The sequence below is a fragment of the Athene noctua genome, unplaced genomic scaffold (assembly GCF_965140245.1).
Source record: "Athene noctua unplaced genomic scaffold, bAthNoc1.hap1.1 HAP1_HAP1_scaffold_36, whole genome shotgun sequence".
Lineage (NCBI taxonomy): Eukaryota > Metazoa > Chordata > Aves > Strigiformes > Strigidae > Athene > Athene noctua.
The window spans coordinates 1,408,222-1,436,015 of record NW_027437538.1 but is presented as its reverse complement, the minus strand read 5'-3'; the positions used below and the strand labels follow the sequence as shown (position 1 = coordinate 1,436,015).

The following is a 27,794-nucleotide window of genomic DNA, read 5'->3' as shown; positions in this document are numbered from 1 at the left end:
AAGGATTGCGGTGATTAGGAATAGTACTATTGATTGTAGTAATTATTAAAATAGCATATAGTTGTATGATGAGAAATATTAGTAAATTTATGCTTGTGCAGCCTGCACAAAAAGAAGAAGGGGGAATTGTTGGAGAACGGCTTTCAGAGAGCAAGGCCATGGGTCTGTGCAGGAGCTGATTGCAGCCACCTGAGGTAAACAGAGGAAAAAACCCAGGGTACAGTTATGCTAACAACAGACTGTTATGTTAACAGAGAGAGAAACTGAGGTACACCATGGCCTTGATGGTAAAAACAACCTTGGGAAAGGAGGCAGGCCAGAAGAGGGAAGATGTGACATACCTGAAATGCCACAAGGGGCTGGGATATTATAATGTAGCTTTTTACATGTATCCAATAGATTTGTGAGTAGTGTGCATGATTATTGTAGAGTGCTTATATAAGGGGTGATTTCTTTCAATAAAGTTGAAGCTTGCTCTGTCATTCACATTGAATCGGCTGCTTGCTTCCTCCGCCCGCCGCAAAAGTCCAACAGCAAATTTGGCTCCTGCTCCTGAGCTTTAGACGGACACTCTGCTGCAGAGCATGGGGAGTTGTGGGCACCGTCTGGGCAGAGGCCCTGCTCCTCATGGTACATTAATTCAGCATCAACTGGGCATGGAACTGAAGGAAATTATCCCTTAAAAGGAAAAATGGGAGCATGGATGCCGTAGGGACAGGCTTGTTGGGAAATAACAGTAATTTTGCTCAGAAAATTTACCTCTGTATTGTCACGATTATTTACTTTTCTGACAGACCTCATGTCCAGAGGGAGCAAATGTCCAACGGCAGCTCCATCACCGAGTTCCTCCTCCTGGCATTCGCAGACAGACGGGAGCTGCAGCTCCTGCACTTCTGGCTCTTCCTGGGCATCTCCCTGGCTGCCCTCCTGGGCAACGGCCTCATCATCACCGCCATCGCCTGTGACCACCGCCTGCACACCCCCATGTACTTCTTCCTCCTCAACCTCTCCCTCCTCGACCTGGGCTCCATCTCCACCACTCTCCCCAAAGCCATGGCCAACTCCCTCTGGCACAACAGGCACATCTCCTACTTGGGGTGTGCTGCACAGCTCTTTATGTTTGCCTTTTATATCTCAGCAGAGTTTTCTCTCCTCACCATCATGTCCTACGACCGCTACGTTGCCATCTGCAAACCCCTGCACTACGGGACCCTCCTGGGCAGCAGAGCTTGTGTCCACATGGCAGCAGCTGCCTGGGGCACTGGGTTCCTCAATTCTCTCCTGCACACGGCCAACACATTTTCACTGCCTCTCTGCCAGGGCAACACCCTGGACCAGTTCTTCTGTGAAATCCCCCAGATCCTCAAGCTCTCCTGCTCACACTCCTACCTCAGGGAAGTTGGGCTTATCATGGTCAGTGCCTGTTTGGCTTTTGGGTGTTTTGTGTTCATTGTGGTGTCCTATGTGCAGATCTTCAGGGCCGTGCTGAGGATCCCCTCTGAGCAGGGACGGCACAAAGCCTTTTCCACGTGCCTCCCTCACCTGGCCGTGGTCTCCCTCTTTATCAGCACGGCCATGGTTGCCCACCTGAAGCCGCCCTCCCTCTCCTCCCCATCCCTGGACCTGGTGGTGTCATTTCTGTACTCGGTGGTGCCCCCAGCAGTGAACCCCCTCATCTACAGCATGAGGAACCAGGAGATCAAGGATGTCCTGAGGAAACTGACAACCAGATGTTATTCTGAAGCAATAAACTACTCATCTTAAGTGTAGCAATTAGAATATAACTCTGTACAGGCCCAGTCTGTGTGCTGTTTGTGGTTTTGGTGGTATTTTACTTGTAATTATCTTGTCATACCCTTTCTAATTCACTGTGTCCGTTTGTTTTCTGACCAAGTGGTTGAGTAAATCATGAGCTATGATATCTGTGTGTTTGAGGAAAACAAAGTGATTTTTATTTTGTCTTCTGAGATTCATCGTCTGACAACTTTTTTGGAGTTGCGGGGACAATTCCTGTGTGCAGCGGTGGAGGGGAAGAGAGTCCCAGCATGGCAGCCCTGCCAGGGAGCACTTGGTCCTCCAGAGATGTTCTCTCTTCCCTTCCACACTCTCTTTCTGATCCCTTCGGTTTGGTGTGAGGCCTGAGTGCTCGGGCAGCTTGGTCACACCCCTGCTGTGTGACAGCCCTATGACCGCAGGCAGGGACAGGCACCGGGCACTTGTGTGACAGAGCCGGCCTCCCGAAGAGCGGTTCCCTCGTGAAAGAGGATCTGCTCAGGGCAGTGCCTGAAGGCTGAGCTCTTCTCCCAAACCCGATCTCAAGAACACGCCCAAGGAAGTGGCCCGCAGAGGAAAACCCCAGCGAAGAGGTGAACAGTGTGATTTGCAGGGTGGGGGCTGGCAGCAGTGTCCTCGCACAGCCAGGCCTCCTGGGAGAGACCTGAAGGAGCAGGCTCTGCTCTGTGTCTGCGCTCACTGGACACACTGGGGCAGCTGCCTGTGCTGCTCTGGCTGGGAGAGAGTTCCTTTTCTTGCTGGGAGCTGCTATGGGGCTGGGGTTTGGTTTGTGCCATGAACAGTGCTGGTAACGCAGGGCTGATTTCGTTATTGCTGAGCAGGGCTTACACAGGGTCAGGGACATTCCTGCTCCTCACCCCACCCCACCAGCGAGCAGCTGGGGGTGCACAAGGAGCTGGGAGGGGACACGGCTGGGACAGCTGACCCCGACTGACCAACGGGGTATTTTGTACCTTATGACATCATGCTCCGTTATATAAAGCTGGGGGAGAAGGACGAACATGGGGACATTCAAAGCTATGACGTTTTGTGAGAGACGAGAAACCAGGCCTGTGAGAAACTAAGACAAACAACCTGGGAAAGCAAAAGTTGAGGCTGATTGAAGAAATGCCTCAAACACTCGCAAGACAAAACTCTGAGTCACAGGGTGCATGCTGTGGAGGCCAAAGCTGATAACGCTGCCCGATGTAACTGGGGGAGAGAGCCCTGTGGAGACAGGACGGCTCTCCTCTGGGGCACCTGGGCAAATTTCAAGGGCCATGTGTCCGGTGAATGAACTTTGCTTCATTATCCACAAAATGCATATTAAAGTTGACACCCCTCAATATGCTAACGAGGGCTGTCATGATCATGCTAATGACATCATCCCATGAAACACCTTACCCCTCCCTGTACATGGGATATGTAGCTATGTGGGTCGACCTAGGGGACGGACCCAAGGAAAATGGGTATAAATCAAAGGGGGGAAGAAAGGGCTCTCTCTCTCTCTCTCTCTGCCCCCCCCCCCCCCCCGACCGTCTGGAGAAAGCAGTGAAGGGAAGAAGACGAATGCCAGCGAAGAAGACGGCCGCCTCCTGGAACCCTCGCCGGCGGGATCAGCGCAGGAACCCAGACCGGTGATCTGTATCCCCCCATTCCCTCTATCTCCCTCTTTTCCTTTTTCTATTAAGAAATGCAAAGCATATTATATTGCTCACCACAACTTGCTCTGTACTTGGCCAATTATCATGTGTTCAATTAGTACATTGTAGGTAGTTAATAAATGCTTGAACTTGGAGACTTGTTGTCCGCTCCAATTGGGGATTTGCGAATCTGAGTCACTTGTCCCCCTCGTCGGAGCGGGACGTGACATTAAATTGGCGTAGTCGGCAGGATCCCCTTTGGTGTCGGAAAGTCTTGTGAAATAGTGGTTCTCTATCCGATAAACTCGGACAGGGAGAACTGGGAATTGGCCCCTCAGCTCTAAGCTGGGAGAGGGTCGGAGGGATACCGATTCTCTATCCGATGAGGACAGGGAGAATCGGGAAGTGACCTCTCAGCTTTAAGCCGGGAGAGGTTCGAGCAGTTGCAAGCCATGACTGGCCAGGAAATGTCGGTGCTTGACTGCTCCCCTATTTTTGAGAAGCTGAAGGAGTATAAGGCTTGTCCTCCTCCTTTAGTAGAGGTTTGGGCCCACGATAATTGGCAAAATCCAGAAGCAGTGGCGAGCTATATCAGTGTGCTTGCAGGGGTGAAAGGGTCGCGACCAGGCAAAGGAAAAGCTGTTGTGTGTGCTGTATTAGGGGCAGCACTGACTGCAGCCCAAAAAGATAAACATGTTAAGAAACAATTGGAAAGGGAAATGATCGAATCCCTACAAGATCTGGTAAAAGCTCTCCAGGATCAATTGGCTGAGGAACGTAAAGTTACTGAACAAAAAGCTAAACTCTGGCAAAAGGAAAATGAATCTTTGAAAAGTCAATTAGCTGATGAGCGTAATACCACTCAGCGACTTTGCACAGCTCTGTTAGATGCCTTGGACCGAGAAAAAATCTCACGGTCTGAAAAAGAGATGAATGAACAAGAAACTTGTAACCGGACAGATCTTAGCTCTGTTCCGGATAGTGAACAGGGATTTACAAGTCTGGCAAAATCAGCAGCCAGACCCTTGTACCCAATGAAGGATTTAGAGATAAGCCGAGAGATTTATTACCCCGAAAACGAGGGGGCAAATTTAAGACCATTAATTAAAACGGAGACCACCGAGGGTCAAGGTGGAAGAGCTCCGCAGGTCACCACTCGAACTACACCGTACCCAGCAACTGAGCTTGCAAAAATTCAGGAGAAATATACCAGACGAGCTCAGGAAACTGAAACTGAATATGTGTGGAGGGTATCTTTGACTGGCGGCGACCGAATTTTGTTATCAGAAGAGGAGGCCCAGGGGTACTGGGGGCCAGGGGTTTTCTTAGTTACTGACGACCAGAGAGAACCGTGGTCGTTAACTCAACGAGCTGCTTATTGGGCTGGGAGTCTGGACCCATTGGAAAGGGGGGATCCAGTATGTATTGAGACCCCAGCCATAAATCATTTGACTGAAAGTCTGCAGAAGGCTGCTTGTCTCCAATTAATGCATGACAGGCGTTTGGTTCCGCAGCAGCCTTCCCTGATGTTATTAATTGCTAACCCCGATCAAATGACTCCCCTGATCCGGGGCTTGCCGGACTCTTTGAAATCATATGCAGTACAATTACAAGATCGTTTGCGGATTGCATTAACCCCACGGAGGGGGAGACGGGGAGCAGGAGAGCCCATGACTTGGGGAGAGATAGCTCAAGACTTAATAAATTATGGCCGGAGAATGGGCCTTACCAGGGGAACGGGTAAACCTAAGCCCTCCTTATGCAGAATGGAAAAGCAGGAAAATCTGTCTCCTTCCCCTCCGCCAGTTTTAAGAGCAAAGAGAAATCTCTTGTGGACTGAGGGAACGAGACAGGGGATTCCCCGAGAGTTAATGGATGGTCTGACTACTGCAGTTTTAGAAAAGCTCATTCGAGCCTGGAAAGGCAGAAGGAAGCTGCCCCCCCCACACACACAACCGAGCAGACCTTTCGGACGAAGGGAGGGACAGATCTGAAAACTAACGAGATGGTGGTAATTGCTTCTCAAACACCAACTGCCCCTGAAGAGGACTTGATTGATTTAGGGTCGGGAAACTGGATGTGCCATCCCCAGTAAGTGAGCCAGGGGATGGCAGGTGAGTCCACTTAAGGAGGCTCACAGAAAATACTAAGGGAGACTTGTTGATTACTTTTCCACTCGGCTCCCTTAAAACTCCAGTTACATTTCTAGTAGATATGGGTGCTCAGGTCTCAGCACTCCAAACTGATGTTGCCAAGCGGAACGGCATAATTGCTAGCAATACCTGCTAAGTGTGGAAAATCTACTTATTGGAAGACTAATCTGGAGTTGTGCCTTAAGTTACCTTATTGGGAATCATCTCCAAAATTAAGGAAGTCTGTGAGTCACCTGTGACTACACACTGGTGCTTGCGAATATCATATAACCAACAGCAAGATGAAGTAATCAAAGACTAGATAGAGGGGTCTGGTCCCACAAATTAAGCATTAACAAATTGTACATCCTTATTGACCTTCTAATGTGATTGTGTAACCTCAAATAGTTTTAGAAAATTTAACTTAGCATATGTATGTACTAACAAGGTATGCCTTTAAGGAATTAAAGGTGCAGATCTATCAAGCATCTAGGATGGTGTTGCAGAATCCAGCTAGCATTGCTGAAGGAACATGGACTGTGCGGTATGCTGAGTCTTACTGAGGGAGAACGCTGCATCCCCATCCACAATGCACCTCTACACCACCTCTACAGAAGACACCCGTGCCACAATGAAGAAGATTGCCAACAGGAACAGAAAACTTTCTTGACCAATGAATTGGTTTGATGTATGGAACCTTGGGTCATGGGTAACATCACCGGGATCCTCAGGACTCACGGGGTGGGGAAGACGGCTTGTAAATATTAGTATTATAATATTGTGCAAAGTTTTTCTTTTCATAGTATGCCTTGAAGCAGTTGGATATATACTCTCTTACCTTTTGTCTTCTTTTTCCCTATACCTTTTGAGATCACAATGGTCAAAGAACTTGGAGTGTTTGAGTCACGGGGTGGGATGTGAGAGACGAGAAACCAGGCCTGTGAGAAACTAAGACAAACAACCTGGGAAAGCAAAAGTTGAGGCTGATTGAAGAAATGCCTCAAACACTCGCAAGACAAAACTCTGAGTCACAGGGTGCATGCTGTGGAGGCCCAAGCTGATAACGCTGCCCGATGTAACTGGGGGAGAGAGCCCTGTGGAGACAGGACGGCTCTCCTCTGGGGCACCTGGGCAAATTTCAAGGGCCATGTGTCCGGTGAATGAACTTTGCTTCATTATCCACAAAATGCATATTAAAGTTGACACCCCTCAATATGCTAACGAGGGCTGTCATGATCATGCTAATGACATCATCCCATGAAACACCTTACCCCTCCCTGTACATGGGATATGTAGCTATGTGGGTCGACCTAGGGGACGGACCCAAGTAAAATGGGTATAAATCAATGGGGGGAAGAAAGGGCTCGCTCTCTCTCTCTGCCCCTCTCCCTGCCCCCCCGACCGTTTGGAGAAAGCAGTGAAGCGAAGAAGATGAATGCCAGCGAAGAAGACGGCCGCCTCCTGGAACCCTCGCCGGCGGGATCAGCGCAGGAACCCAGACCGGTGATCTGTATCCCCCCATTCCCTCTATCTCCCTCTTTTCCTTTTTCTATTAAGAAATGCAAAGCATATTATATTGCTCACCACAACTTGCTCTGTACTTGGCCAATTATCATGTGTTCAATTAGTACATTGTAGGTAGTTAATAAATGCTTGAACTTGGAGACTTGTTGTCCGCTCCAATTGGGGATTTGCGAATCTGAGTCACTTGTCCCCCTCGTCGGAGCGGGACGTGACACGTTTGTCTTCCCAATTTACCATTAATTGTGATGGAGCCCTGATATCCTGGAGATGGCGGAAGACCTGCCTGGCAATGGGAAGTGATTAAATTTCATGTTTTCCTCTGCTTACACGTGTGGCTTTTGCTTTACCTATAAAATAGTCTGTATCTCAACTTGTGAGTTTTCTTACTTTTACCCTTGTGATTCACTCCCCCATTGCACCCAGCGGAGTGAGTGTGTGACTCTGTTGGGCCCAGATGCTGGTGGGTTCAAACCATGACATTGACCCAGGGCAAACATGATGCTGTAGCCCCTCAGAACCACCAGTTGCAGCACTGGCCTCTCACTTCAGCTCGGAGAGGGTCTTTGTCCCTCCACAGAGGGACACCAAATGAGTAGGTCAGAAGTTCATGTTTGCATTTTATGGAGGAGATGTAAACATGCACATCATGTGTGTGAGGTGAGAGAGCACAACTGCCATCAGCTATTCCTGGGGGTGCTGTGAAGGTGTGTGGGACAAACAGGGTCATGAGGTCACTTCACATTGACAGTAACGTCCCCTGGACAACCCCCTGGCTGCAGCCCTGGGAGGTGTTTCCTTGAACCGAGGTCCCCGAGTCCATTCCTCATGCCGTGGGGCATCTCCCACGAGTGCAGAGCAGGGTGATCAGCACAGGGCTGAGGGGCCTCCCAGCCTCTGGCCGTGGCAGCAGGAGCCCAGAGAGACACGACGACTCCGGCAATGCACTGCCTCTGCGTGTGCAAGGGAAGGACTCGTGTCTCTGAACCCCCTGTGTGTAAGGTGAGGGCATGGGGCCAGCTGAGATGTGGGCACCTGACAGAGCCCGGACACTTGTGTGTGTGACCCAGGAACAACCCCCACTCTCCCAGTGAGACTCATCTCCGCTGCCTTGGACAGGCTCATGGCAAGTGCTCCTGTTGGCTCCGTCACCCTCGCCGGTGATTCTGGGCTGAGCCCTCAGAAGGGCCAGAGCAATCAGAGAGGTTCTGGGGTCCATGGAGAAGGCTGAGGGCAAACCCATCTTCAAGAAGGGCAGGAATGAGAACTGGAAGAATTATAGGGGAGAGTTATAGGCTTGTCAGCTTCCCTCCATCCCTGGGAAGGTCGTAGGCTACGTCCTCCTTCAGCTGTGTCCAGGTAGCTGAAGGCCAAGGAAGGGATTGCTGACCCACAACAGACCGGGGAAAGCAGGGCGTGTTGTGCACATGGGATTGTGCAAGGCCTGTGACATGGTCTCCCATTGTGTTCTCATAGCCAGGTTGGTGCTGCCTGGGCTGAAGAAGTGCACGTTAGGGTGGGTGGGATGTTGGCTGGGTGATCAACCTTAAATGCCATCAGGGGTACAAAGTCCTGCGTGCAGCCGGTCACTAGCAGCATCCCTCAGTGACCAGCTCCTGGGCCAACACAGTGAACATCTTTCCTGTCCCCCTGTACGATGGGACAGAGCGCACATCAGCTCCTTTGTGGGTGATGCGAAGCTGGAGAGAGGCCTTGAACAACCTCACCTGGTTCAGCTTGCCTTCAGCTTGAGAGTTGGACAAGAGGTTTTTCAGGGCTCTCTTCACACCTGAGTTACTCTTTGATTCTATGGATCTTTCCCTTGACAAGGTTTCTGATGACAGAATAGCCTGAGGGAGAAGAGAAAATATCCAGAAAAAAAGAGGAGCTATGAAATGTGTCAACATAACTACAGCAGTTCCTTTGAAGAATGCTTCTCCACTCAGACCAGTAATAAGAAATATGTGATAGAAGTTAATAAAGAAGCAGAGTTTGCTCTGGTCAGGTCCTGGGCCATGAGGAGGGGGTGGATGCGCACGGTATTATGAGTCAGTTGTGTCTCAGACAGTCTCAGTCCAGCAGGAAGCGTGTGGCTGTGAAGGGACCGTGAGGTCAGTTCTGTCTCTGGGGTGAGAGGCCAGCAGCAGGTACCCGGCTGGGAAAGTGCCTCTGCCAAAGCCCCCGCAGGCCTCACCCAGGAGAAGGGCTGGGCCGTGGGCTGTCGTGTCCATTCCACCTGAGCACACGTGGGACAGCAGCAGGCCCAGGGCTTGGGCACGTCCCTCCCAGAAGCTGGAAGGCCACAGCGGCCACGTGGTTGAGAAGGTCCTGGTGGGGTTCCTGCTCTCTGGTCAGGGGAAAGGCCACAGGAAGCCTTTGGGTTGGGTTCCCTGCTGGGAGGGCGGTTTCGGAGGCCGTAGAGCTTTCCCTGGAGTGGGCAACATCAGTGAAGGTCGGGAAATGGTGGGGTGGGAGCAAGGCGGGGCAGGGAGATGGGTGCTGCAGGCTGCGGGGAGAGAGGGGCAGGGGTGGGACAGGGCAGAACAGCCCGCGGTGGGATGGCAAAGGGCGCTGGCAAGGCTGGGAGGGGCCCACAGAGCCCAGGTCTTTGTCCCCTCGTGTCACGGGTGAGTGGTGTAGATCACTGAGAGTATCACGGGGAAAGGTGTCTGAAAAAGTGATTTTAATGTGAGTTTGTGAGAGTGTGACTTGATGAAATTTGATGGCAGCTTTCACTCGAGTACTGTCACGTCCCACTCAGACGAGGGGACAAGTGACTCAGATTCACAAATCCGCAATGGAGCAGACAACATGTCTTAAATTCCAAACATTAATTAACTCCCCACAATGTGCTAATTGAACACACGATAATTGGCTAAGGATATCGCAAGTTGTGGCGAGCAATACAATCTGCCTGGCATTGCTTAATGGAAAAGGGAAAGAGGGAGACAGAGGGACTGGGGGAATACAGATCACCGGTCTGGGTCCCTGCGCTGATCCCGCCGGCGAGGGTTCCAGGAGGCAGCATCAGTCTCCTTCGCTTCACTGCTCTCTCCAGGGCCCCCCACTTTCTTCCCCCTTCCTTGATTTATACCCACGTTACTTGTGTCCGTCCCCTAGGCCGACCCACACACCTACGTACCCCATGTCTGGGGAGGGGTCAGGTGTTCCATGGGATGATGTAATTAGCATGGTCATGTCAGCCCTCATTAGCATATTGAGGGTGTTAACTTTAATATGCATTTCGTGGATAATGAAGCAAAGGTCACTCCCCGGACACATGGCCCTTGCCATGTGCCCAGGTGCCCCAGAGCAGGGCCGTCCTGTCTCCACAGGGCTCCCTCCCCCAGCTGCACCTGGTGTGATTGGGGCAGCCTCATCACCCTCGACCTCCACAACATCCACCCGGGGACTCGCTTTTGTCTTAGGAGTGTTTGAGGCATTTCTTCCATCAGCCCCAACTTTTGCTTTCTCGGGCTGTTTGTTAGTTTCTCGCAGGCCTGGTTTCTCACCCCTCACAGAACCCAATCCCAAACGCCCCTGCACTGCTCAGGATGGGGGAGAGGGGCCTGGAGTGAGGGAGTGAAGCTGAGCCTGGGGAGGGAGGAGGAAAGGTGTTGTTTAATGTTTGTTTGTGGGGTTTTTTATTATTATTATTATTAGGAGCTGAATTCATAATTAAATATCTGTTTCACTTGACAATAAATTCAGTTGTTTTCCTCCAAGTCCTGCCTTGCCCACATTGGGAACGGGGAAGAGATTTCCCTGTCCTTGTCCCCACCCAGCAGCTTTCTCACCCCCATTCTTCCTATTTTCTCCCCCATCCCGCTGGGGTGGGAGAGGCCGTGAGCGAGCAGCTGGGTGGCAGTTGGGTGATCAGCCACGGGTAACCCACCACAGCAAGAAGATGCCTCGGCTGGTGGGTGAGGGGAGAGCAGGGAAGGGGTTTCACCTCCGCAGTAACAATTCTTGTCACGCTGCATCCCGTCACAGCCCGATAGGCGTGAGGGAGGGGGGCTGGAAACAGGGTGAATGGCCGGATCCAGAAGGCCGTGGCCAAGAGCACAAAGTGCCCGTGGGAGCAGGGCACCAGTGGTGACCCCCAGGGGCCAGTCCTGAGTCCAGTCCTGTTTAACTGGTGGGTTTGCCGATGGCAATGGGAAGGGATGGGATGCAGATGGGAAGCTCGAGGGAGCTCGTGACTTCAGGCTGTGACTCTGGGAGTGAATATGGACAGAGTCTGGGGCAGGGGGGGCTGTGGGGGTTCTTGGGGTCTCTGCTTGACAAAATATCTGATTTCCTTTAATGTAAGCCCATCTCCACTGTAGAAAGTGGCCTTCAGAAGTGGTAAAATGGACTTAATATGCAGCAGAGGAGTGTATTTTATTTTTTATTGAAGCATGCCTTCTGCTGATTTAGCTTTCTGGCAATTAAACATCCTTCTGTGTCTGCGTGCAGCTGTGTGCAAGTACCAAGTACAGCAGGTGGGAGTTGGTGGGAAAGGTCTGAAAGATGCAGCTTCAGACTGTCATGGAGAAAGCTCAGGTGTGAACAGAGGTGCTGGAAGTGCCAGGGGGCTGATGAGAGAAATGTGGGGTTGGAGGCAGGGACAAAGATTGCCCCCAGAGTGTCTGACATGGAGGGTCTTGGCTTCCCTCCATGTTCAGCCTCTATCAGCAGATGCTCAGGACCAATATCCAGTGGAGTTTGCTGATGTCACTTCATGGGTGAGCACAAATACAAGGAGCAGTGGAAAGAGAAGAAATTGTTTCTCATTGCCATGTAGGACTGAAAGCTTTTCCCTTTGCCTGCACGGCTGAAACCTCTCACATTCCCCCCGTCAGAAGGGAGGAATGAAGTTGTGCCAGAGACTTGGCTTGTCAGGGGGATTTGCGTGTTCATGAGCCCTCTGGTGCCAAGTTCCTGAACTGCAGGTGCAGCAGAGGGGTTGGAGTGGCCTCTAGAGAAGGGCAAGTCAGCAGCAAAGCTCCAAGGCTGTGAGGGTGTCAGTGATGCCCAGCGAGGGCCATCACTGGAGAGGCCGGGCAGGGAATGAGGAGACAAGGTTCCTGTCCCTGGGGCTGGGGAAGCAGGAAGGCAGAGGCTCTGCTCACAGGCTGCCAATCCAATGTTGAGGGGCCCTGAAAGGCCTTGATGGGTTTCATCCCCAGGAGGGTCCAGCCCTGAGCCCATCCCCTGGGAACGGGGATCCTTTCCCTCCTGGGATGCTCAGGGCTCTTCCTGGGGCAGGGAGAGGCAGGGGGTGATGCCGAGGCAGGACAGCGGTCGGATCCCCCCAGGCTCTGTGGAGGGTGGGGAGGAGGCAGCAAAGTGCTGTGCCTGTAGGAACTGGTGTCCTCTCAGGGTCCTCAGGGGAAGCGACAGCAGCCATAGTCGAGAGGACAAGGATTTCAGTTCTGTTGGGGGGTGCCAGCCTCAGCCAAGGGCCCATCCCCACCACAGGCTGTCCCACACTTTCCTCTGCCTCTGCCTGTTTCTCTGCAGATTTTCACCACACCCCTGCTGCCCCACCTCACTCTGACCCCAGGCTGTCCCAGCACTTACTGATGACTCTCTGTCCTCACTGTCTTCAAACACAAAACTGTCACTGTCTGTGCTCTGACAAGGGCTGTGAGATCCCCAGAACCTGTGCAGCAGGTGATGAACTGATCACACACCCCATCCCCTGCCCCCCTGCGCCGCTGTGAGGGAGGAGGGAGAGAAATCAGGAGCAAAGCTGAGACTGGGAAGAAAGCAGGGGAGGGGGAAGGGGCTTTTACATGTGGTAAAACCTCTCAGTGTCCCAGTCTGGGGTTTAACTTTTGTTGTTAGTGTTGGAATTAAATGAAGGGTTTTTTGTTACCCTAACCTGTCTGTCTTTTGCTCATGGCCATAAGGGGTGAATCATCCCTCCCTGTCCCGATCTTGATGTCTGAGCTCTTTGTTGTGTTTTTTCCTTCCCACTCCGGAGAGGGGAGGGGTCACTGAAAGGCCGAGCTGGCCAGGGCTGTGAAGACTGGCTGCCATGACCCTGAAATAGCAGGGCCCCAGTTCAGGAGGGGAGGGAGGAAGCAGATTGGAAGACACCAGACGCCAGAATGCAGAGGAGCAGCCTTTGGCCTGTTCTGGGCAGTTTCCGTGGGGATCTCATGGTCAGCAGCGCTGAAGGGAAGCCCAGCTCACTGCAACTGGTCTGCAAGAGCATCTTCCCAGCTTGGCAATGGTCTGTAGCAAAACTCAGTGGAAACTGGAAAGTGAGGTCAAGGGCATGAGAACCAAGGTGTTGTCTGCTTCAGGAAGAGTTAACAAAGTAGCAGAGAGAATGTGGGAGCTCTGCTCCATGTAGTAAGGGTCTGTGGAGAAAGGTCTGAGACACTCTGTCCTCTTCTCCTCAGCCTTCCCCAGCAAGGTCTGCCCGGCCTTTGTGCCTCGAGGCAGGACTCTGGAGCAGAACAGTCAGGGGGCGGTGAAAACTAGATCAGAGGCTACTTGATGAACCTCAACCCTTCCAGTCCACAAGCGCAGAGGGGCTGCATCCCAGGGTGCTGAGAGAGCAGGATGATGTCACAGAGAGGCCACTCCCCATCATCTCTGAAAGGTTTTGGAGACTGGGGAAATAACGGGAGTTTATTGATATCACATGATCTGTAACCAGAACAGAAGGGAAATGGAAAAAGAATAAATGATTTCTTACTGTTCCTGAGAACTGAAACTTGTTCACCTTGACTGTGCTCCTGAAACCTCTGAGATTAAGCACCTAAGAAGAGAGGAGTTAAGGGAAGTGCTGCCCACTGCCTTGGCTTGTCGGGGCATTTTGTCTGTTCCTGAGCCCTCTAGTGCCAAATTCCTGAACTGCAGATCCTGAAAGAAGAACCAACAAGGCTCTGGAGCACTAAAAGTCAGCAGCAACCCCCGTGTGTCTGAGGGTATTACCGTGCCCCACCGAGGCCATCGCTGAAGAGACTCTGGAGGGAACCACCAGAAGAGGTGACCACCCCTGGGGGCGGGGGGAGAAGGAAATCAGAGGTGATGGAACCAGGCAGAAAAGGAACGTGGAGGTGGCTGTGAAGGGATCCTAGAGTAGAGTGACAGAAGAGTTTGGGCTGGAAAAGACCTTTAAATGCCATCTAATCCAAGCCCCTGCAATGAGCAGGGACACCTTCAACTAGATCACGTGGCTCAAAGCCCCGTCCAAAGCGACCTTGAATGTTCCCAGGGACGGGGCCTCTACCACCGCTCTGGGCAGCCTGTTCCAGGGTTTCTCCAGTGCCACTGTAAAAGTGTTCTTCCTTTTATCTCCCTGAATCTGCCCTCTTTTAGGCGAGAACCATTACACTGTGTCCTTTCACAAAAGTCTCCCCCCATCTCACTTTGAAGCCCCCTCTCAGCGCTGAAAGGCAGCAGCAAGGTCTCCTTGGAGCCTTCTCTTCTCCAGGCTGAAGAATCCCTCTGAATATTTTTGTGGCCCTCCTTTGGAGCCACTCCAAGAGTTCCATGTCCCTGCCGTGCTGAGAACCCGAGCTGGACGCAGCACTCCGGGGGCTCTCAGCACAGCAGAGCGGCACCATCCCCTCCCTCGAGCTGCCGCCACACTTCATTTGATGCAGTCCAGGACACGGTTGGCTTCCTGGGCTCGGAGGGCACATTGTCATCTCAGGGTCAACTTTTCCTGCACCAGCACCCCCAAGTCCTTTTCTGCAGGACTGCTCCCAGCACCTTCATCCTCCAGCCTGTGCTGATACTGGGATTTGCCTTGACCCAGATGCAGGACCTTGCACTTGGCCTTGTTGCATTTCAGGAGGTTCGAAAGGCCCCACGTAGGACCTGCCAAGTAACCCTGACTCAATGACTTCAGTGGGACACAAAAGCTACAGAGGATATCTCTACAGTTACATCTGCTCCCTCCATGGTCACGGGGAGTGTGGGTGCTCTCCCGGTCATCATCAAGGGAAGAGCTGTGGTGGAAGGAAAGGCACCGTCACCCATCCTGGAGGGGACCTCGGGAGGTCTGTAGGCCAAGCACAAGCCCTGTCAGTGGAGACAGGAGAAACGAGGTTTGGGCTGTTTGTGTGCGGGGCTGTGGGAGTGGGAACCCTTGGCCTCTCCAGACACGTGTCCAGGAGTGATCTCTGCAGGAGCTGATCTCAGACTCTCCACCTGTCCAGGAGCTGCCCGGGGATCCCTCATCCCTCCAGGACCTGCCCTCCACCACCACAAAGGTCTCTCTCCAGCACAGTCACGGAACCACTGAGGCTGGCAGGCAGCCAGCTCCCACCTTCTCTCTGCTGCCTCTTCCTGCTTCATTGTTACCAGGACCTTCTCCCTCACCTGTACCAGTCTCCTCCCAGGCTGCTTGACTTCCTGCATTTCTGGGTGGACTGGAGCTCAGAGAGGAGACTGAGTTGCGGAAAAAAGACTCCACAACTCGAATAGAGTCACACAGCAGGGATGTTTACTGCGGTGCCGGGGTGCAAGGGGATCTCTCCACAAAGCTTGCACACCCCCCGCACATTTTACCAAAACCTGATCGAGTGTGGATTTCCATATTCATTGGGTTCCATCACACAAACATCATGTGCAGGAGTGAGGCTGGGTTAGCTCTAGAGGCTGCTGTCAGCACTTGATGTCATCTTGGCACCTGCCCATTGCCTCCTGGGGGCGTCTCCGGGGGGCTTTGGGAGGAAGGCTCGGAGTCTTTCTCACCCTGTTTTTGCCCGGAGCATGCACAGATTCTCTTGGCCAATTCCTTGAATAACAAGAGTGTTTTTCAGACGGTTTACTTTCTATCTTAACTAAGAGAACCGATAGAACTTCTGCCATTTGTATATGGATATCTTCACTCATTAGCATAATTCCAACTCGACAGAGCCACCTGTTACTCAAGGAGAAAAGTATAATATTTTGCTTAACATTGTAATCCTTGGGAGATTTTCACAGTGAACTGCTTTGTGTTGATGAACACAGCAACCTTGGGAAAATTCCACAGGACAGTCTGAACAGCAGGATTATTAGAAATACTAAAAAAAATATTACAGCTTGCTGTAAGTAAGTAAATAAATTGCTAAACACTTTTCTATAAGTAAGTAAGTAAATAAACCTGAAAACAAGCAATCATTTCTCTGCATCAAGACCCGTGACCATCAACAGCTCTCCACTCTTCTCTTCAGTGCAGCATCCCGCGGGATTCTTCCAAACAGGTTCCTCAGCAGGCCAGAGCCCGCTCTCATGAAGCCTGTTCTTCAGCTCTCAGCTGACTCCTCCTCCATCCCCCGGCAGAGCTCCATGCCTTCCTGCTGCTCTCTCCCATAAAGGGTAACTTCCCCTCCGGGTCCAGCCCCATGGCCTTATCAGTAGCAAAGCCCCAGGACCCCACAGTTTCTCTAGGAGGGAGCATTTGTAGTGCCCTGCAACTCCTCATGCTCTTCCCTTGTGAAAGACACCCCAATCGAGATGAGCCAAATGCCCACAACTATTAAAAGGTGACCAGTTGGAGCTTCAGTCCGTGGGGACCTTGAGAAACTCTGGGATTGAGAAAATGGAAGTAAATTGAAGCTTTACAAGGAAAAGTGGCCAATCCTGGATCAGCAGGGAGCAGGGGGTGGATAGTCCCATAGCTGAGGGCAGGCTGGGACCTGCCGGGCTGAGCAGCGGCTCTGAGGAGAAGGGCCTGGGCACTGTGAGGGATTCCCTACGAGCCAGGAGAGGATGGACACGATGAACAAGGGCAGCTGCCTACGGGGCTGCATTGGGAGGAGCGTGGGCCACCCAGACACCCTGGGTTACCATCCCCCTCCACTCAGCACTGGTGTGGCCGCACACACATGGGTGAGTCCCAGGGAGTGGGTCCCCATTCTGGAGAAGTGGGGGGGACCTGGGGAGTGTTGAGTGAAGCTCTGCCAAGGTGGGGTTTGGGGCCCAGTGCCAATTCTTCTTCAGCCCAGGCAGCACCAACCTGGCTATGAGAACACGATGGGAGACCATGTCACAGGCCTCGCACAATCCCATGTGCACAACACGCCCTGCTTTCCCCGGTCTGTTGTGGGTCAGCAATCCCTTCCTTGGCCTTCAGCTACCTGGACACGGCTGAAGGAGGACGTAGCCTACGACCTTCCCAGGGATGGAGGGAAGCTGACAAGCCTATAACTCTCCCCCTATACTTCTCCCAGTTCTCATTCCTGCCCTTCTTGAAGATGGGTTTGCGCTCGGCCTTCTCCATGGACCCCAGAACCTCTCTGATTGCTCTGGCCCTTCTGAGGGCTCAGCCCAGAATCACCGGCGAGGGTGACGGAGCCAACAGGAGCACTTGCCATGAGCCTGTCCAAGGCAGCGGAGATGAGTCTCACTGGGAGAGTGGGGGTTGTTCCTGGGTCACACACACAAGTGTCCGGGCTCTGTCAGGTGCCCACATCTCAGCTGGCCCCATGCCCTCACCTTACACACAGGGGGTTCAGAGACACGAGTCCTTCCCTTGCACACGCAGAGGCAGTGCATTGCCGGAGTCGTCGTGTCTCTCTGGGCTCCTGCTGCCACGGCCAGAGGCTGGGAGGCCCCTCAGCCCTGTGCTGATCACCCTGCTCTGCACTCGTGGGAGATGCCCCACGGCATGAGGAATGGACTCGGGGACCTCGGTTCAAGGAAACACCTCCCAGGGCTGCAGCCAGGGGGTTGCCCAGGGGACGTTACTGTCAATGTGAAGTGACCTCATGACCCTGTTTGTGCCACACACCTTCACAGCACCCCCAGGAATAGCTGATGGCAGTTGTGCTCTCTCACCTCACACACATGATGTGCATGTTTACATCTCCTCCATAAAATGCAAACATGAACTTCTTACCTACTCATTTGGTGTCCCTCTGTGGAGGGACAAAGACCCTCTCCGAGCTGAAGTGAGAGGCCAGTGCTGCAACTGGTGGTTCTGAGGGGCTACAGCATCATGTATGCCCTGGGTCAATGTCATGGTTTGAACCCATCCAGCATCTGGGCCCAACACAGTCACACACTCACTCCGCTGGGTGCAATGGGGGAGTGAATCAGAAGTGTAAAAGGGAGAAAACTTGCAGGTTGAGATAAAGACAGTTTAATAGGTACAGAAAAACAAACAGGTAAGCAAAGGGAAACATGGAATTCCTTCACTTCTTCCCATTTCCAGGCAGAGCTTCATCCATCTCCAGGACATCAGGGCTCCATCTCACATAACAGTGACGTGGGAAGACGAACTCCATAACTCTGAATGTCCCCGTGTTCGTCCTTCTCCCCCAGCTTTATATAACGGAGCATGATGTCCTAAGGTACAAAATACCCCGTTGGTCAGTCGGGGTCAGCTGTCCCAGCCGTGTCCCCTCCCAGCTCCTTGTGCACCCCCAGCTGCTCGCTGGTGGGGTGGGGTGAGGAGCAGGAATGTCCCTGACCCTGTGTAAGCCCTGCTCAGCAATAACGAAATCAGCCCTGCGTTACCAGCACTGTTCATGGCACAAACCAAACCCCAGCCCCATAGCAGCTCCCAGCAAGAAAAGGAACTCTCTCCCAGCCAGAGCAGCACAGGCAGCTGCCCCAGTGTGTCCAGTGAGCGCAGACACAGAGCAGAGCCTGCTCCTTCAGGTCTCTCCCAGGAGGCCTGGCTGTGCGAGGACACTGCTGCCAGCCCCCACCCTGCAAATCACACTGTTCACCTCTTCGCTGGGGTTTTCCTCTGCGGGCCACTTCCTTGGGCGTGTTCTTGAGATCAGGTTTGGGAGAAGAGCTCAGCCTTCAGGCACTGCCCTGAGCAGATCCTCTTTCATGAGGGAACCGCTCTTCGGGAGGCCGGCTCTGTCACACAAGTGCCCGGTGCCTGTCCCTGCCTGCAGTCACAGGGCTGTCACACAGCAGGAGTGTGACCAAGCTGCCAGGGCACTCAGGCCTCACACCAAACCGAAGGGATCAGAAAGAGAGTGTGGAAGGGAAGAGAGAACATCTCTGGAGGACCAAGTGCTCCCTGGCAGGGCTGCCATGCTGGGACTCTCTTCCCCTCCACCTCTGCACACAAGAATTTTTCGTGCAGGTCCTTAAAATCTTACAGGAAAAACCTCAGAAGAAAACAAAGTCAAGGCATGCCCTTTGTTTTTTTAAAACACACACAGATCATGGACACTCATTTATCCAGCCACTCGATCAGAAAAGAAAAGCAGACAGTGAATTAGAAGGGGAGTGGAAACCTCTTTCTAAGTATAATACAACCATCAACTACAGAAAATGTACATGATATCCTGGGCCTGTACAAAGTTAAACCTGTGCAGCAGCAGATGAGCAGTTTCTTCCTTCAAAATAACATCTGGCTATCAGTTTCCTCAGGGCATCCTTTATCTCCTGGTTCCTCATGCTGTAGATCAGGGGGTTCACTACTGGAGGCACGACCGAGTACAGAAATGACACCACCAGGTCCAGGGATGGGGAGGAGAGGGAGGGCGGCTTCAGGTCGGCAAACATGCCAGTACTGACAAACAGGGAGACCACGGCCAGGTGAGGGAGGCACGTGGAAAAGGCTTTGTGCCGTCCCTGCTCAGAGGGGATCCTCAGCACGGCCCTGAAGATCTGCACATAGGACACCACAATGAACACAAAACACCCAAAAGCCAAACAGGCACTGACCATGATAAGCCCAACTTCCCTGAGGTAGGAGTGTGAGCAGGAGAGCTTGAGGATCTGGGGGATTTCACAGAAGAACTGGTCCAGGGTGTTGCCATGGCAGAGAGGTAGTGAAAATGTGTTGGCCGTGTGCAGGAGAGAATTGAGGAACCCAGTGCCCCAGGCAGCTGCTGCCATGTGGACACAAGCTCTGCTGCCCAGGAGGGTCCCGTAGTGCAGGGGTTTGCAGATGGCAACGTAGCGGTCGTAGGACATGATGGTGAGGAGAGAAAACTCTGCTGTGATAAAGAAGGCAAACATAAAGAGCTGTGCAGCACACCCCGAGTAGGAGATGTGCCTGTTGTCCCAGAGGGAGTTGGCCATGGCTTTGGGGAGAGTGGTGGAGATGGAGCCCAGGTCGAGGAGGGAGAGGTTGAGGAGGAAGAAGTACATGGGGGTGTGCAGGCGGTGGTCACAGGCGATGGCGGTGATGATGAGGCCGTTGCCCAGGAGGGCAGCCAGGGAGATGCCCAGGAAGAGCCAGAAGTGCAGGAGCTGCAGCTCCCGTCTGTCTGCGAATGCCAGGAGGAGGAACTCGGTGGTGGAGCTGCCGTTGGACATTTGCTCCCTCACGGCACGAGGGCCTGTTCACAGAGGAAAAAGCATCAATCAGTCGGGACAGATTTCTCATTTCTCTCCATCCAGTTCCTCACGGGGCTGCTGGAGAACACAGAGCTGCCCGGGGAGAGCTGTGCCCTTCTGGAGGACAGGCTGCAGCCCAGCAGGACCCCACTGGGAAAGAGTCCAGTGCCCTAAAGATGGGGTGTCCTGAGGGGGGAACTGGCTCCTTTGTATCCCCCGGAGCCTGCAGATGGCGAGGGCACTCGGACATTTCACTCCCAGGGAAACATCTGCATGGCAGTGCCCACAGGTCTTGCTCCCAGCTGAACCCCCGCCCATCCCCGAACGTCCGGTGATGCCAACGCGGGGAGCAGAGGCCCACGGGGAAATGTGGGGAAATGCCCCAGTGCTGCTGGGAGGAGGCAGCACAGGGACAGCGGGTGGGGCTCTGCTGGCTGGGAGAGGAGACCAGGGGGCTCCTCTGGAGTGGGTGTCTGCACTGCAGGGGATGGCAGGGGGTGCCTGAATTCCTGCCCCCAAGGTGTTTCCAGCAGCAGCTCCCTCTGACTCCCTGCCCATGTCTCTGGTGCCTGGAGCTGTCCCAGCCAGGAGCTGCTTCTCTGTCCCCACGTCTCCTCCCTGTCAGTGCTCACAGCCCCCATCCCACCCGCTGGGTGCTCAGCTCTGCCCTGCAGACCCCTCCTGGCAGCAGGGCCCTGCCCAGGGGCAGCTCTGCCTCTGCAGGGGCTCAGGAGACAATTAAAGATGTGCTAATGAAACAGCTGCCTTAGCACTTTCTCTAGAAAGGAGGAATAAAATGCCACCTCCCCCTGCCCACCCAGCAAAACAAGAGTTCACTTACCATGTTACCTGCTGGGAAGATTTCTCCTGCAGTGAGCTCTCAGCACCCTGCCAGTGCCGTCTGCCTCTGCCCTCTCTGTGCCCGGCTCCTCTGCCCTCGGTGCCTGCAGGCAGTGCCCTCAGCCCTGCTGCGCTTTGCAGAGGAGCTGCTCCTGGGCAGAGCTGGCTCTCTGCAGCGCTGACCACTTGCCCTCAGCTCCCTCCAGCCCAGCAGCCCGGCCCAGCATCACAGCATAGGATCACCCCTGGGCAATTTAATGACCCCTCGGGTGGCTTTTGTACCAAGTCCATGAACTCAGACAGGGATTGGACGATGAAGTTGCCTGTCAAGAAGTCCAAGTCAGATGCAAACTCCAAAGATTCTTACATTGTTAATGGGTCCCAGTGAGGACCGTTACTGACAAAGCCTCCCCATTGTCTAATTAGACAAGAAAACTTGAGGCAGAGAATATCGGTAAACAAAGGCCATGTCAGGTTGTAACAAGTATCGATAAAAGGTGGGTGTGTTATGTAAGGTCGAAGGGCCATGGCCTGACCCCCAGGCCCTGGGAAATCAGGTCCTGTCCCTCACCCATTGCTCAGGGCTCTTCCTGGGGCAGGGTGATGTGGGGATGGGCAATGCCAAGGGCAGGACTATGGTCCAACCCCTGCCAGGCTCTCGGCTGGGCAAGGGGAGGCCATGAGACCCAGTGCTGGAAGGGGAAGGGGCTTCCTCATGGCCACCAGTGGCAGAGACACCAGCCAGAGCCAAGGGCAGAGAGAGCTCAGCTCTGCTGGGGGATGCTCAGACTTTGCTCACCCCTCTGTCGTCTCCACCACAGGCTGTCCCACCGTGTCCCACACCTGCACCTCTTTCTCTGCCGGCTGGAGACGTCCACCCAGCTCCCACACCCTGCTCTCCCCTGAGCATCTCCCTTCCTTTCCTGAGATCTCTGCCTCCTCCCTGCCTGCTCCTTGACACACAAAGCCTGGGGCTGCTCCAGTCTCCCTCGGGGTGACCTCTTCCACCACAGCACTGCCCTTCCAGGGACATTGCTCTGTGCCCAGCCTGGGCATCCTCAGCTGCACTTGGTGGCATTAGTCCTTTCTCACGCTGTATCTTACTACAAGGAAAAATTATTGTCCTGATGCCCCCACCTCCACCCCTTTTATCCCTCCCTATCCCATTGGTTTGCTCCCTTCAGACATCTCATCCCTGGCATCTCTTTCATGTCCTCTCTGGGGTCCCCAAATCCCCTCCCCTGAATCCCTCCCGAGGCCTTTCCTTCCCTCTCTCCCCTCACTCCTTCACTGTCCATCCTGTCCCCTGCAGGAGTGTCCCCGGATCCCCTGCCTTGATCCCCCACTCCCAAACACTCTCCAATCCCATTGGGTTTGTCCTCTGCACTCCTCTTCCTTCTGTCCCCAACAGCCACTCTGCTTGCAGTCTCCGTGTCCCTCCACTTGAATTCCTTTCATCCTCACTTGCACTCGACACAGTCCTGTCCCGGCAACCCCTCCAGCCCCGTACCCTGGTGTCCACTAATTCCCCCCAGTGCCCTGTCTTTGGGTCTCCCCCACCTCCACCCCTCCCCTTTGGAGGACATGAATTCCTCACTCTCTCCGTGTCTCCGTCCCCACCCCTGGCCCTTGCATGGACAGGTATCCCCGGGGACACTTGGAGGAATGGGGCTGGGCAGGGCAGAAGGGATTTTCCTGCTCAGACCAGGGGGAAGCCATGGGCCTGTGGGGACTGGGGAAAGCTGTGCCCACCCCCAGCCCACCAAGATCCAGTCCAGAGCACCCCTTTGCTCTTCTTCCCGAGGCATTCCTCAAAGAGAGAGCAGGTTAAGGCGTGGTGGTAATTAGTGGGGTGGACTTGGAGGGCCTCCAGTCTGGGGAACTGGAGGACACTTTGGTTCTCCCATCCCTTGCTGGAACTGGGGACATCCCATTGGCCATGGAGGTCTTGTGGTGTCTCTACAGGGGGAACTGAAAAAGACAGGCACCATGAGTTCTGCTGCCCTCAGACCCTCCCCTCCCATGGCCATGACACTCCAGGGCATCCCAGTGTGCCCCAGTAACAGCCTGGGTTTTACCACCTAACCCTCGGAAGCCCTTGTTCCCACACTCTGACCCCGTCCCCCTGAGTCCCTATCCTAACCCTGACTTGGTCTGTCTGGCCCTTGGGGGCAGCACAGGCCCTGCAGGGTTCTAGAGCAGCCGTAAGGCCTTGGAAGCGGAACGTGAGGTGACCTGTATCTGATCCCCTCGTGGGCCACGAGGAGGAGCTGGTGTGGAGCGCTGGGATGAGCTCAGCTGTGCCTCAGGATCTCGTGGGCCAGCAGCAGGTGCATGGCTGTGAAGGCAGCTGTGAGGTCACACCTGCCGCAATCCCTGGCAGGCCAGCAGCAGGCTTGGGTGCTGGTTTGCACAAGGACATGGTTTTGATGCCGGTGCAGGGAGCTGTGCAGATCCCACCCCTGGAACTGTTGTCTCATTGTGCCCCTGTGAGCTCTTTCCGTGTTACCAGTTACAGTGCTGCTCTCCCAAGGGTTTTCTTGCTCCTGCTGCCCCCAACAGAGGATGTTCCCACGGGCGTGTGCTGCTGCTTTTGTATAAAGGTCAGGACATGCCGATGGCGGGATGGCCAGGGGCAGGTGGGACCTTCCTGCACTCTTCTGTCTTACAATCAAGTTGAACTGACGCCCAAGGGATACACTCAGCCCAACAGGGCCTGAAGGCCCAGCTGTACATGGAGCACAGCCCGGCACAGCCCAGGCCTGGCTCTGCTCAGGTTTGCTGTGCTGAGCATCACGGACTCTTCAGGGCACAGGGGTCTTCTGCTCAGGATCAGCCAACCTCCTGATGAAGGACAGCAGGAGGATGAAGTCTCCTCTGGACAGCTGGAGGAAGGACACAGGTTTAGGCCCTGGTACTCCGCGGGGACTTGGAAGTCCATGGACCTCTGCTAGCCAGCCTGGGTTGAAGGGAAGGTGGACAGTGATCCCTGACTGCACCTGGGGGAATGCTCTCCTCTACCTGCACATTCCCAGCTGGCCCTGGAGCCAGCTGCATTGCTGGGGGACCCTGAAACTCTCTGGGCTTCAGTCAGTAGAAACCTCCTGAAGCTTTACGAGGGCAAGTGGCCAGTCCTGCATTTGGGGACAGAACAACCCCAGAGCTGGGGGCACGCTGGGACCTGACCGGCGGGGGAGGAGTGACCCCGAGGAGAAGGGCCTGGGCATCCCTCGGGATGCCATCCAAGGCAGAGGGGCGTGTCCCCGTGAGGAAGGCCAGCTGCCAATGGGGCTGCGATAGGGGCATGTGGCCAGCTCAGACAAGGCAGTTCCCATCAGCACTGTGGTGGCCACATCATGACTGGGGTGTCTGGGGTGGGGCTCCCTGTGCTGAAGGAATGGGGAGGAACTGGAGAGGCTCCAGAGCAGAGCTGCCAGGACGGGGTGTGGGGACTTGGTGGAGAGGCTGAGAAACCTGGGCTGCTTGAGCCTGGTGAGGTGCAGCCTCAGGGCACTGTACAAACAGCCTGCAGCTGCTTGAAGGGGGGTTTCCGAGTGATGGAGCATTTCTCGGTAGTCGGAAGAGAAGGTAATCTCAACAAAGTGCATCTTGGAAGGCTTAGACTGCATTTGAAGGATACGAGATGTCACTCAGATGGTAGCAGTGCGGTGCATGAGATCTCCCAAGGGAGTCAGGATCAGCCCATGGTTTGTCTCTCAAGGAACAGCCGGTGAGGGTGGGGAGACATCAGTGAAGGTGTGGAAATGCTGAGGCAGGAGCTGTGTGGGAAAGCAAGATGGGTGTCTGCAGCCTGGAGGGAAAGAGGTGCCGGCACGGGCCAGTGTAGGACAGCCGGCAGGCGAGATGGCCAAGGGCTCTGGCACGGCGAAAAGGCCCAACAGGACCAAGGTCTTTCTCCCCTGGGCTATGGCAGTTGCCTCTGCCACTGAGGCCTCACAGGAGAAACTTAATTGGGAGGCTCTGCACTTCATTTCTTCTTTGCCATTGCTTGGGGAAGGCGGGAGGGGTTGTGCAGTTTCCTACACTTGGCATTGCTCCCCCTCACAGCCCCTGCCCCCAGGAAGAGCCCTGAGCCACACACGAGGGGCAGCATCTCCTTCCCAGGGCCTGAGGGTCAGGGCTTGGCCTTTGTGCTCCATCACCAACCCAAGGGTTTCACAGCAGGACAGCCCTGCACGGGGCCTTTGCCTGCCTGCAATCACAGCCTCCAATTCTCTGCTCTAACGAGTCCCTGCAGAGGCTTTGTCAGTCCTGGCCCTCCGTGGGGCCAATCAGGGCTTCAGGGCACGGGGAGCTTTGCTGCTGACTTGGACTTGTTGAGTCCTTTGCTCAGTCTCCTCTCAGGGCCTGAGTATCATGGACATGGGGCCAAATACACCACGGGGCTCATTAAAATGCACAAAGCCCTAACGAGCTCGTTCTCTTCCTTTAGATTTCTTCAAGTCTTCAGGACTTGTGCAGCTAATTGGAGTCATTTCCTGGTGTAGTTAAGGAGGAAGATTTCAAAGTGCCCCTAATACAAATCAATCTGTATTTTAAAGAGCACATTATTTAATTTACACTTTAGAGAAGAGGCGATAGCAGCACTCTCTGACTGACATCGATGCAGAGCATCTCCTCGGGAGATCTCCTGGACAGTCCCTTGGGGTCCAACACAGTCCGGACAACCTTTGTCCTCACCCCCAGTCCCAGCATTTCTCTCCTCAGCCGCCTGGGACTCGCATCATCTCTCCTTACATCAGATTTCTCCTCTGATCTCTGCAGCGGGAGGTTACAGCTCCTTTGCACAATCTCCCCCCTGTTGTCCTTGGAGAACCGCCTGCACACGGGTGCAGAAGGATTTCTGCTGTTCGCAGGCAAGGAAAATTCAAACATCGTCAAGTTTCATTCTCTCCCATAAGTCAAGGACAAGCTGTCTCCAATGAGGTTGACTTTCTACAAGGGTAATCCTATGAGAAATATTTTAGGTTGGCAGATAGAAAAAGGTAGAGATAAACATACTGGAGGAGTTGGCCAAGGAGACAATTAGTCTGCTGAAAGAGAGGCAAGATTTTAACCACCTGAAGTTCAAAGCAGCAGCTCGCGAGCTGAGAGGAATCTGAATGAACCGAAGTCAGGGGAGGAGAAAACTAAAGAATAATGAAAAGGCCCTTTTTCTAGAGAGTTTGCATCTGAAAGTTGGCTTCAGAAATGGTCATTCTATTGGGACAGGTGAAAATACACGAAAGATTAAAGAGATTTGATACACCTTGTAACAGCAGAGGTGCAATGAAGTTACAGGAGAAGATCAATATTTCTGTGGAATATCCCTCTGAAAAGGTCCCAGTACTGGGAGACATCTCTTTTGGGTGAAGACAAGCCAATGTTGCCCCCACCTTTGAAGGAGGCCAGAAGTGCCCCCCAGCACCCACTGGCTGCACAAGGTCACTGTGGTGAGGAGTGACCCTTGCAATGAGTCCTCTGGGGTGACATTCCCGGGCACCCAAAAGAGCAGATTGTGTCCAAACGCCGTCGGCATGGACCTCCCAAGGGGACATCATGGCTCCCCAGCCGGATTGCCTTCATGGGGAAGTGGCTGCGTTGGGACGTGAGGGGAGACAGTGGGTGTCATGTACCTCCAACTCAGCAAGACATTGGACACGGTCTCCCTCAATATTCTCGTACCCAAGTCAGGCCGTTACAGCCGGGCTGGGTCGGCAACGAGATGGGTAAAACACCCGTTGGAGGATCAGGCTCAGAGAGCTGTGGGGAAGGGGTCACCCCTACCTGGAGGTCAGTGGGAGATACCGGGGCGCTGTGGGGCAGCACAGGGGACACTTCTGGGACCTGGAGAGTTTAACAACTGTGCCCATGACCCAGAGGAGGCAACTCTTCTCTCAGGAAGACGATAAAGATGTCGTGAAGCTGTGCAGGGAGAACATGAGGAGAGGCAAAGCACAGCTAGAGCTCAACTTGGCCACAGCTGTTAAGGATAACAAAAATGTTTCTATAAATTCGTTCACAGCAAAAGGAGGATGAGGGAAAATCTCCCTCCTTTGCTGGATGCAGAGGGAAACCTGGCAACTAAGGCTGAGGGAAAGGCTGAGGTGCTCAAGGCCTACTTGGCCTCAGCGTGTAGCAGTGGAAGTGGCTGTTCCCTGGACCCCCAGCCCCAGGAGCCGGGAGATGGGCAGGGGAAGCAGGCTGAGGGCAGCGCAGGGGAAGAGGAGGTGGTCAGAGACCTGCTGCACCGCTTGGATGCACACAAGGCTGTGGGAGCGGGTGGGTTACTCCCAAGGGTGCTGAGGGAGCTGGCAGATGTGCTCGCCAAGGCACTGTCCGTGCTTTACCTGGAGTCATGGCTGACTGGGGAGGGCCCATTGGACTGGAGGGTGGCACATGGGACACCCATCTACAGGAGAGGCAGGAAGGAGGATCCAGGGAACTACAGACCTGTCCATGTGACCTGGGTGCCAGGGAAGGTGATGGAGCAGGTCACCTCGGGTGCCATTACAAGTCATCTAATGGACAGGCAGGGGATCAGGCCCAGTCAGCGGGGTTATGAAAGGCAGGTCCTGCCTGACAGACCTGATCTCCTTCTACGACAGGGCGACCTGCTGATTGGATGAGGGAAAGGCTG

At 53.9% G+C, this 27,794-nt stretch overlaps 2 protein-coding genes across 2 annotated transcripts; one reads left to right on the top strand and one right to left on the bottom strand.

Moving 5' to 3' along the window:
* The first annotated feature begins 816 nt into the window (after positions 1–816).
* On the top strand, positions 817–1,764 carry LOC141974245 (olfactory receptor 14A16-like). Its single transcript, XM_074933579.1, has one exon. The coding sequence runs from the start codon at positions 817–819 to the stop codon at positions 1,762–1,764; it is 948 nt and encodes a 315-aa protein (XP_074789680.1).
* A 17,566-nt stretch (positions 1,765–19,330) lies between these two features.
* Positions 19,331–20,293, bottom strand: LOC141974244 (olfactory receptor 14J1-like). The gene has a single exon (XM_074933578.1). The coding sequence runs from the start codon at positions 20,291–20,293 to the stop codon at positions 19,331–19,333; it is 963 nt and encodes a 320-aa protein (XP_074789679.1).
* Positions 20,294–27,794: the final 7,501 nt, after the last annotated feature.

Bases quoted from the DNA above. Each gene is read 5' to 3' on its own strand.
- LOC141974245 (XM_074933579.1), top strand. From the start codon at position 817: ATGTCCAACGGCAGCTCCATCACCGAGTTCCTCCTCCTGGCATTCGCA.
- LOC141974244 (XM_074933578.1), bottom strand. From the start codon at position 20,293: ATGTCCAACGGCAGCTCCACCACCGAGTTCCTCCTCCTGGCATTCGCA.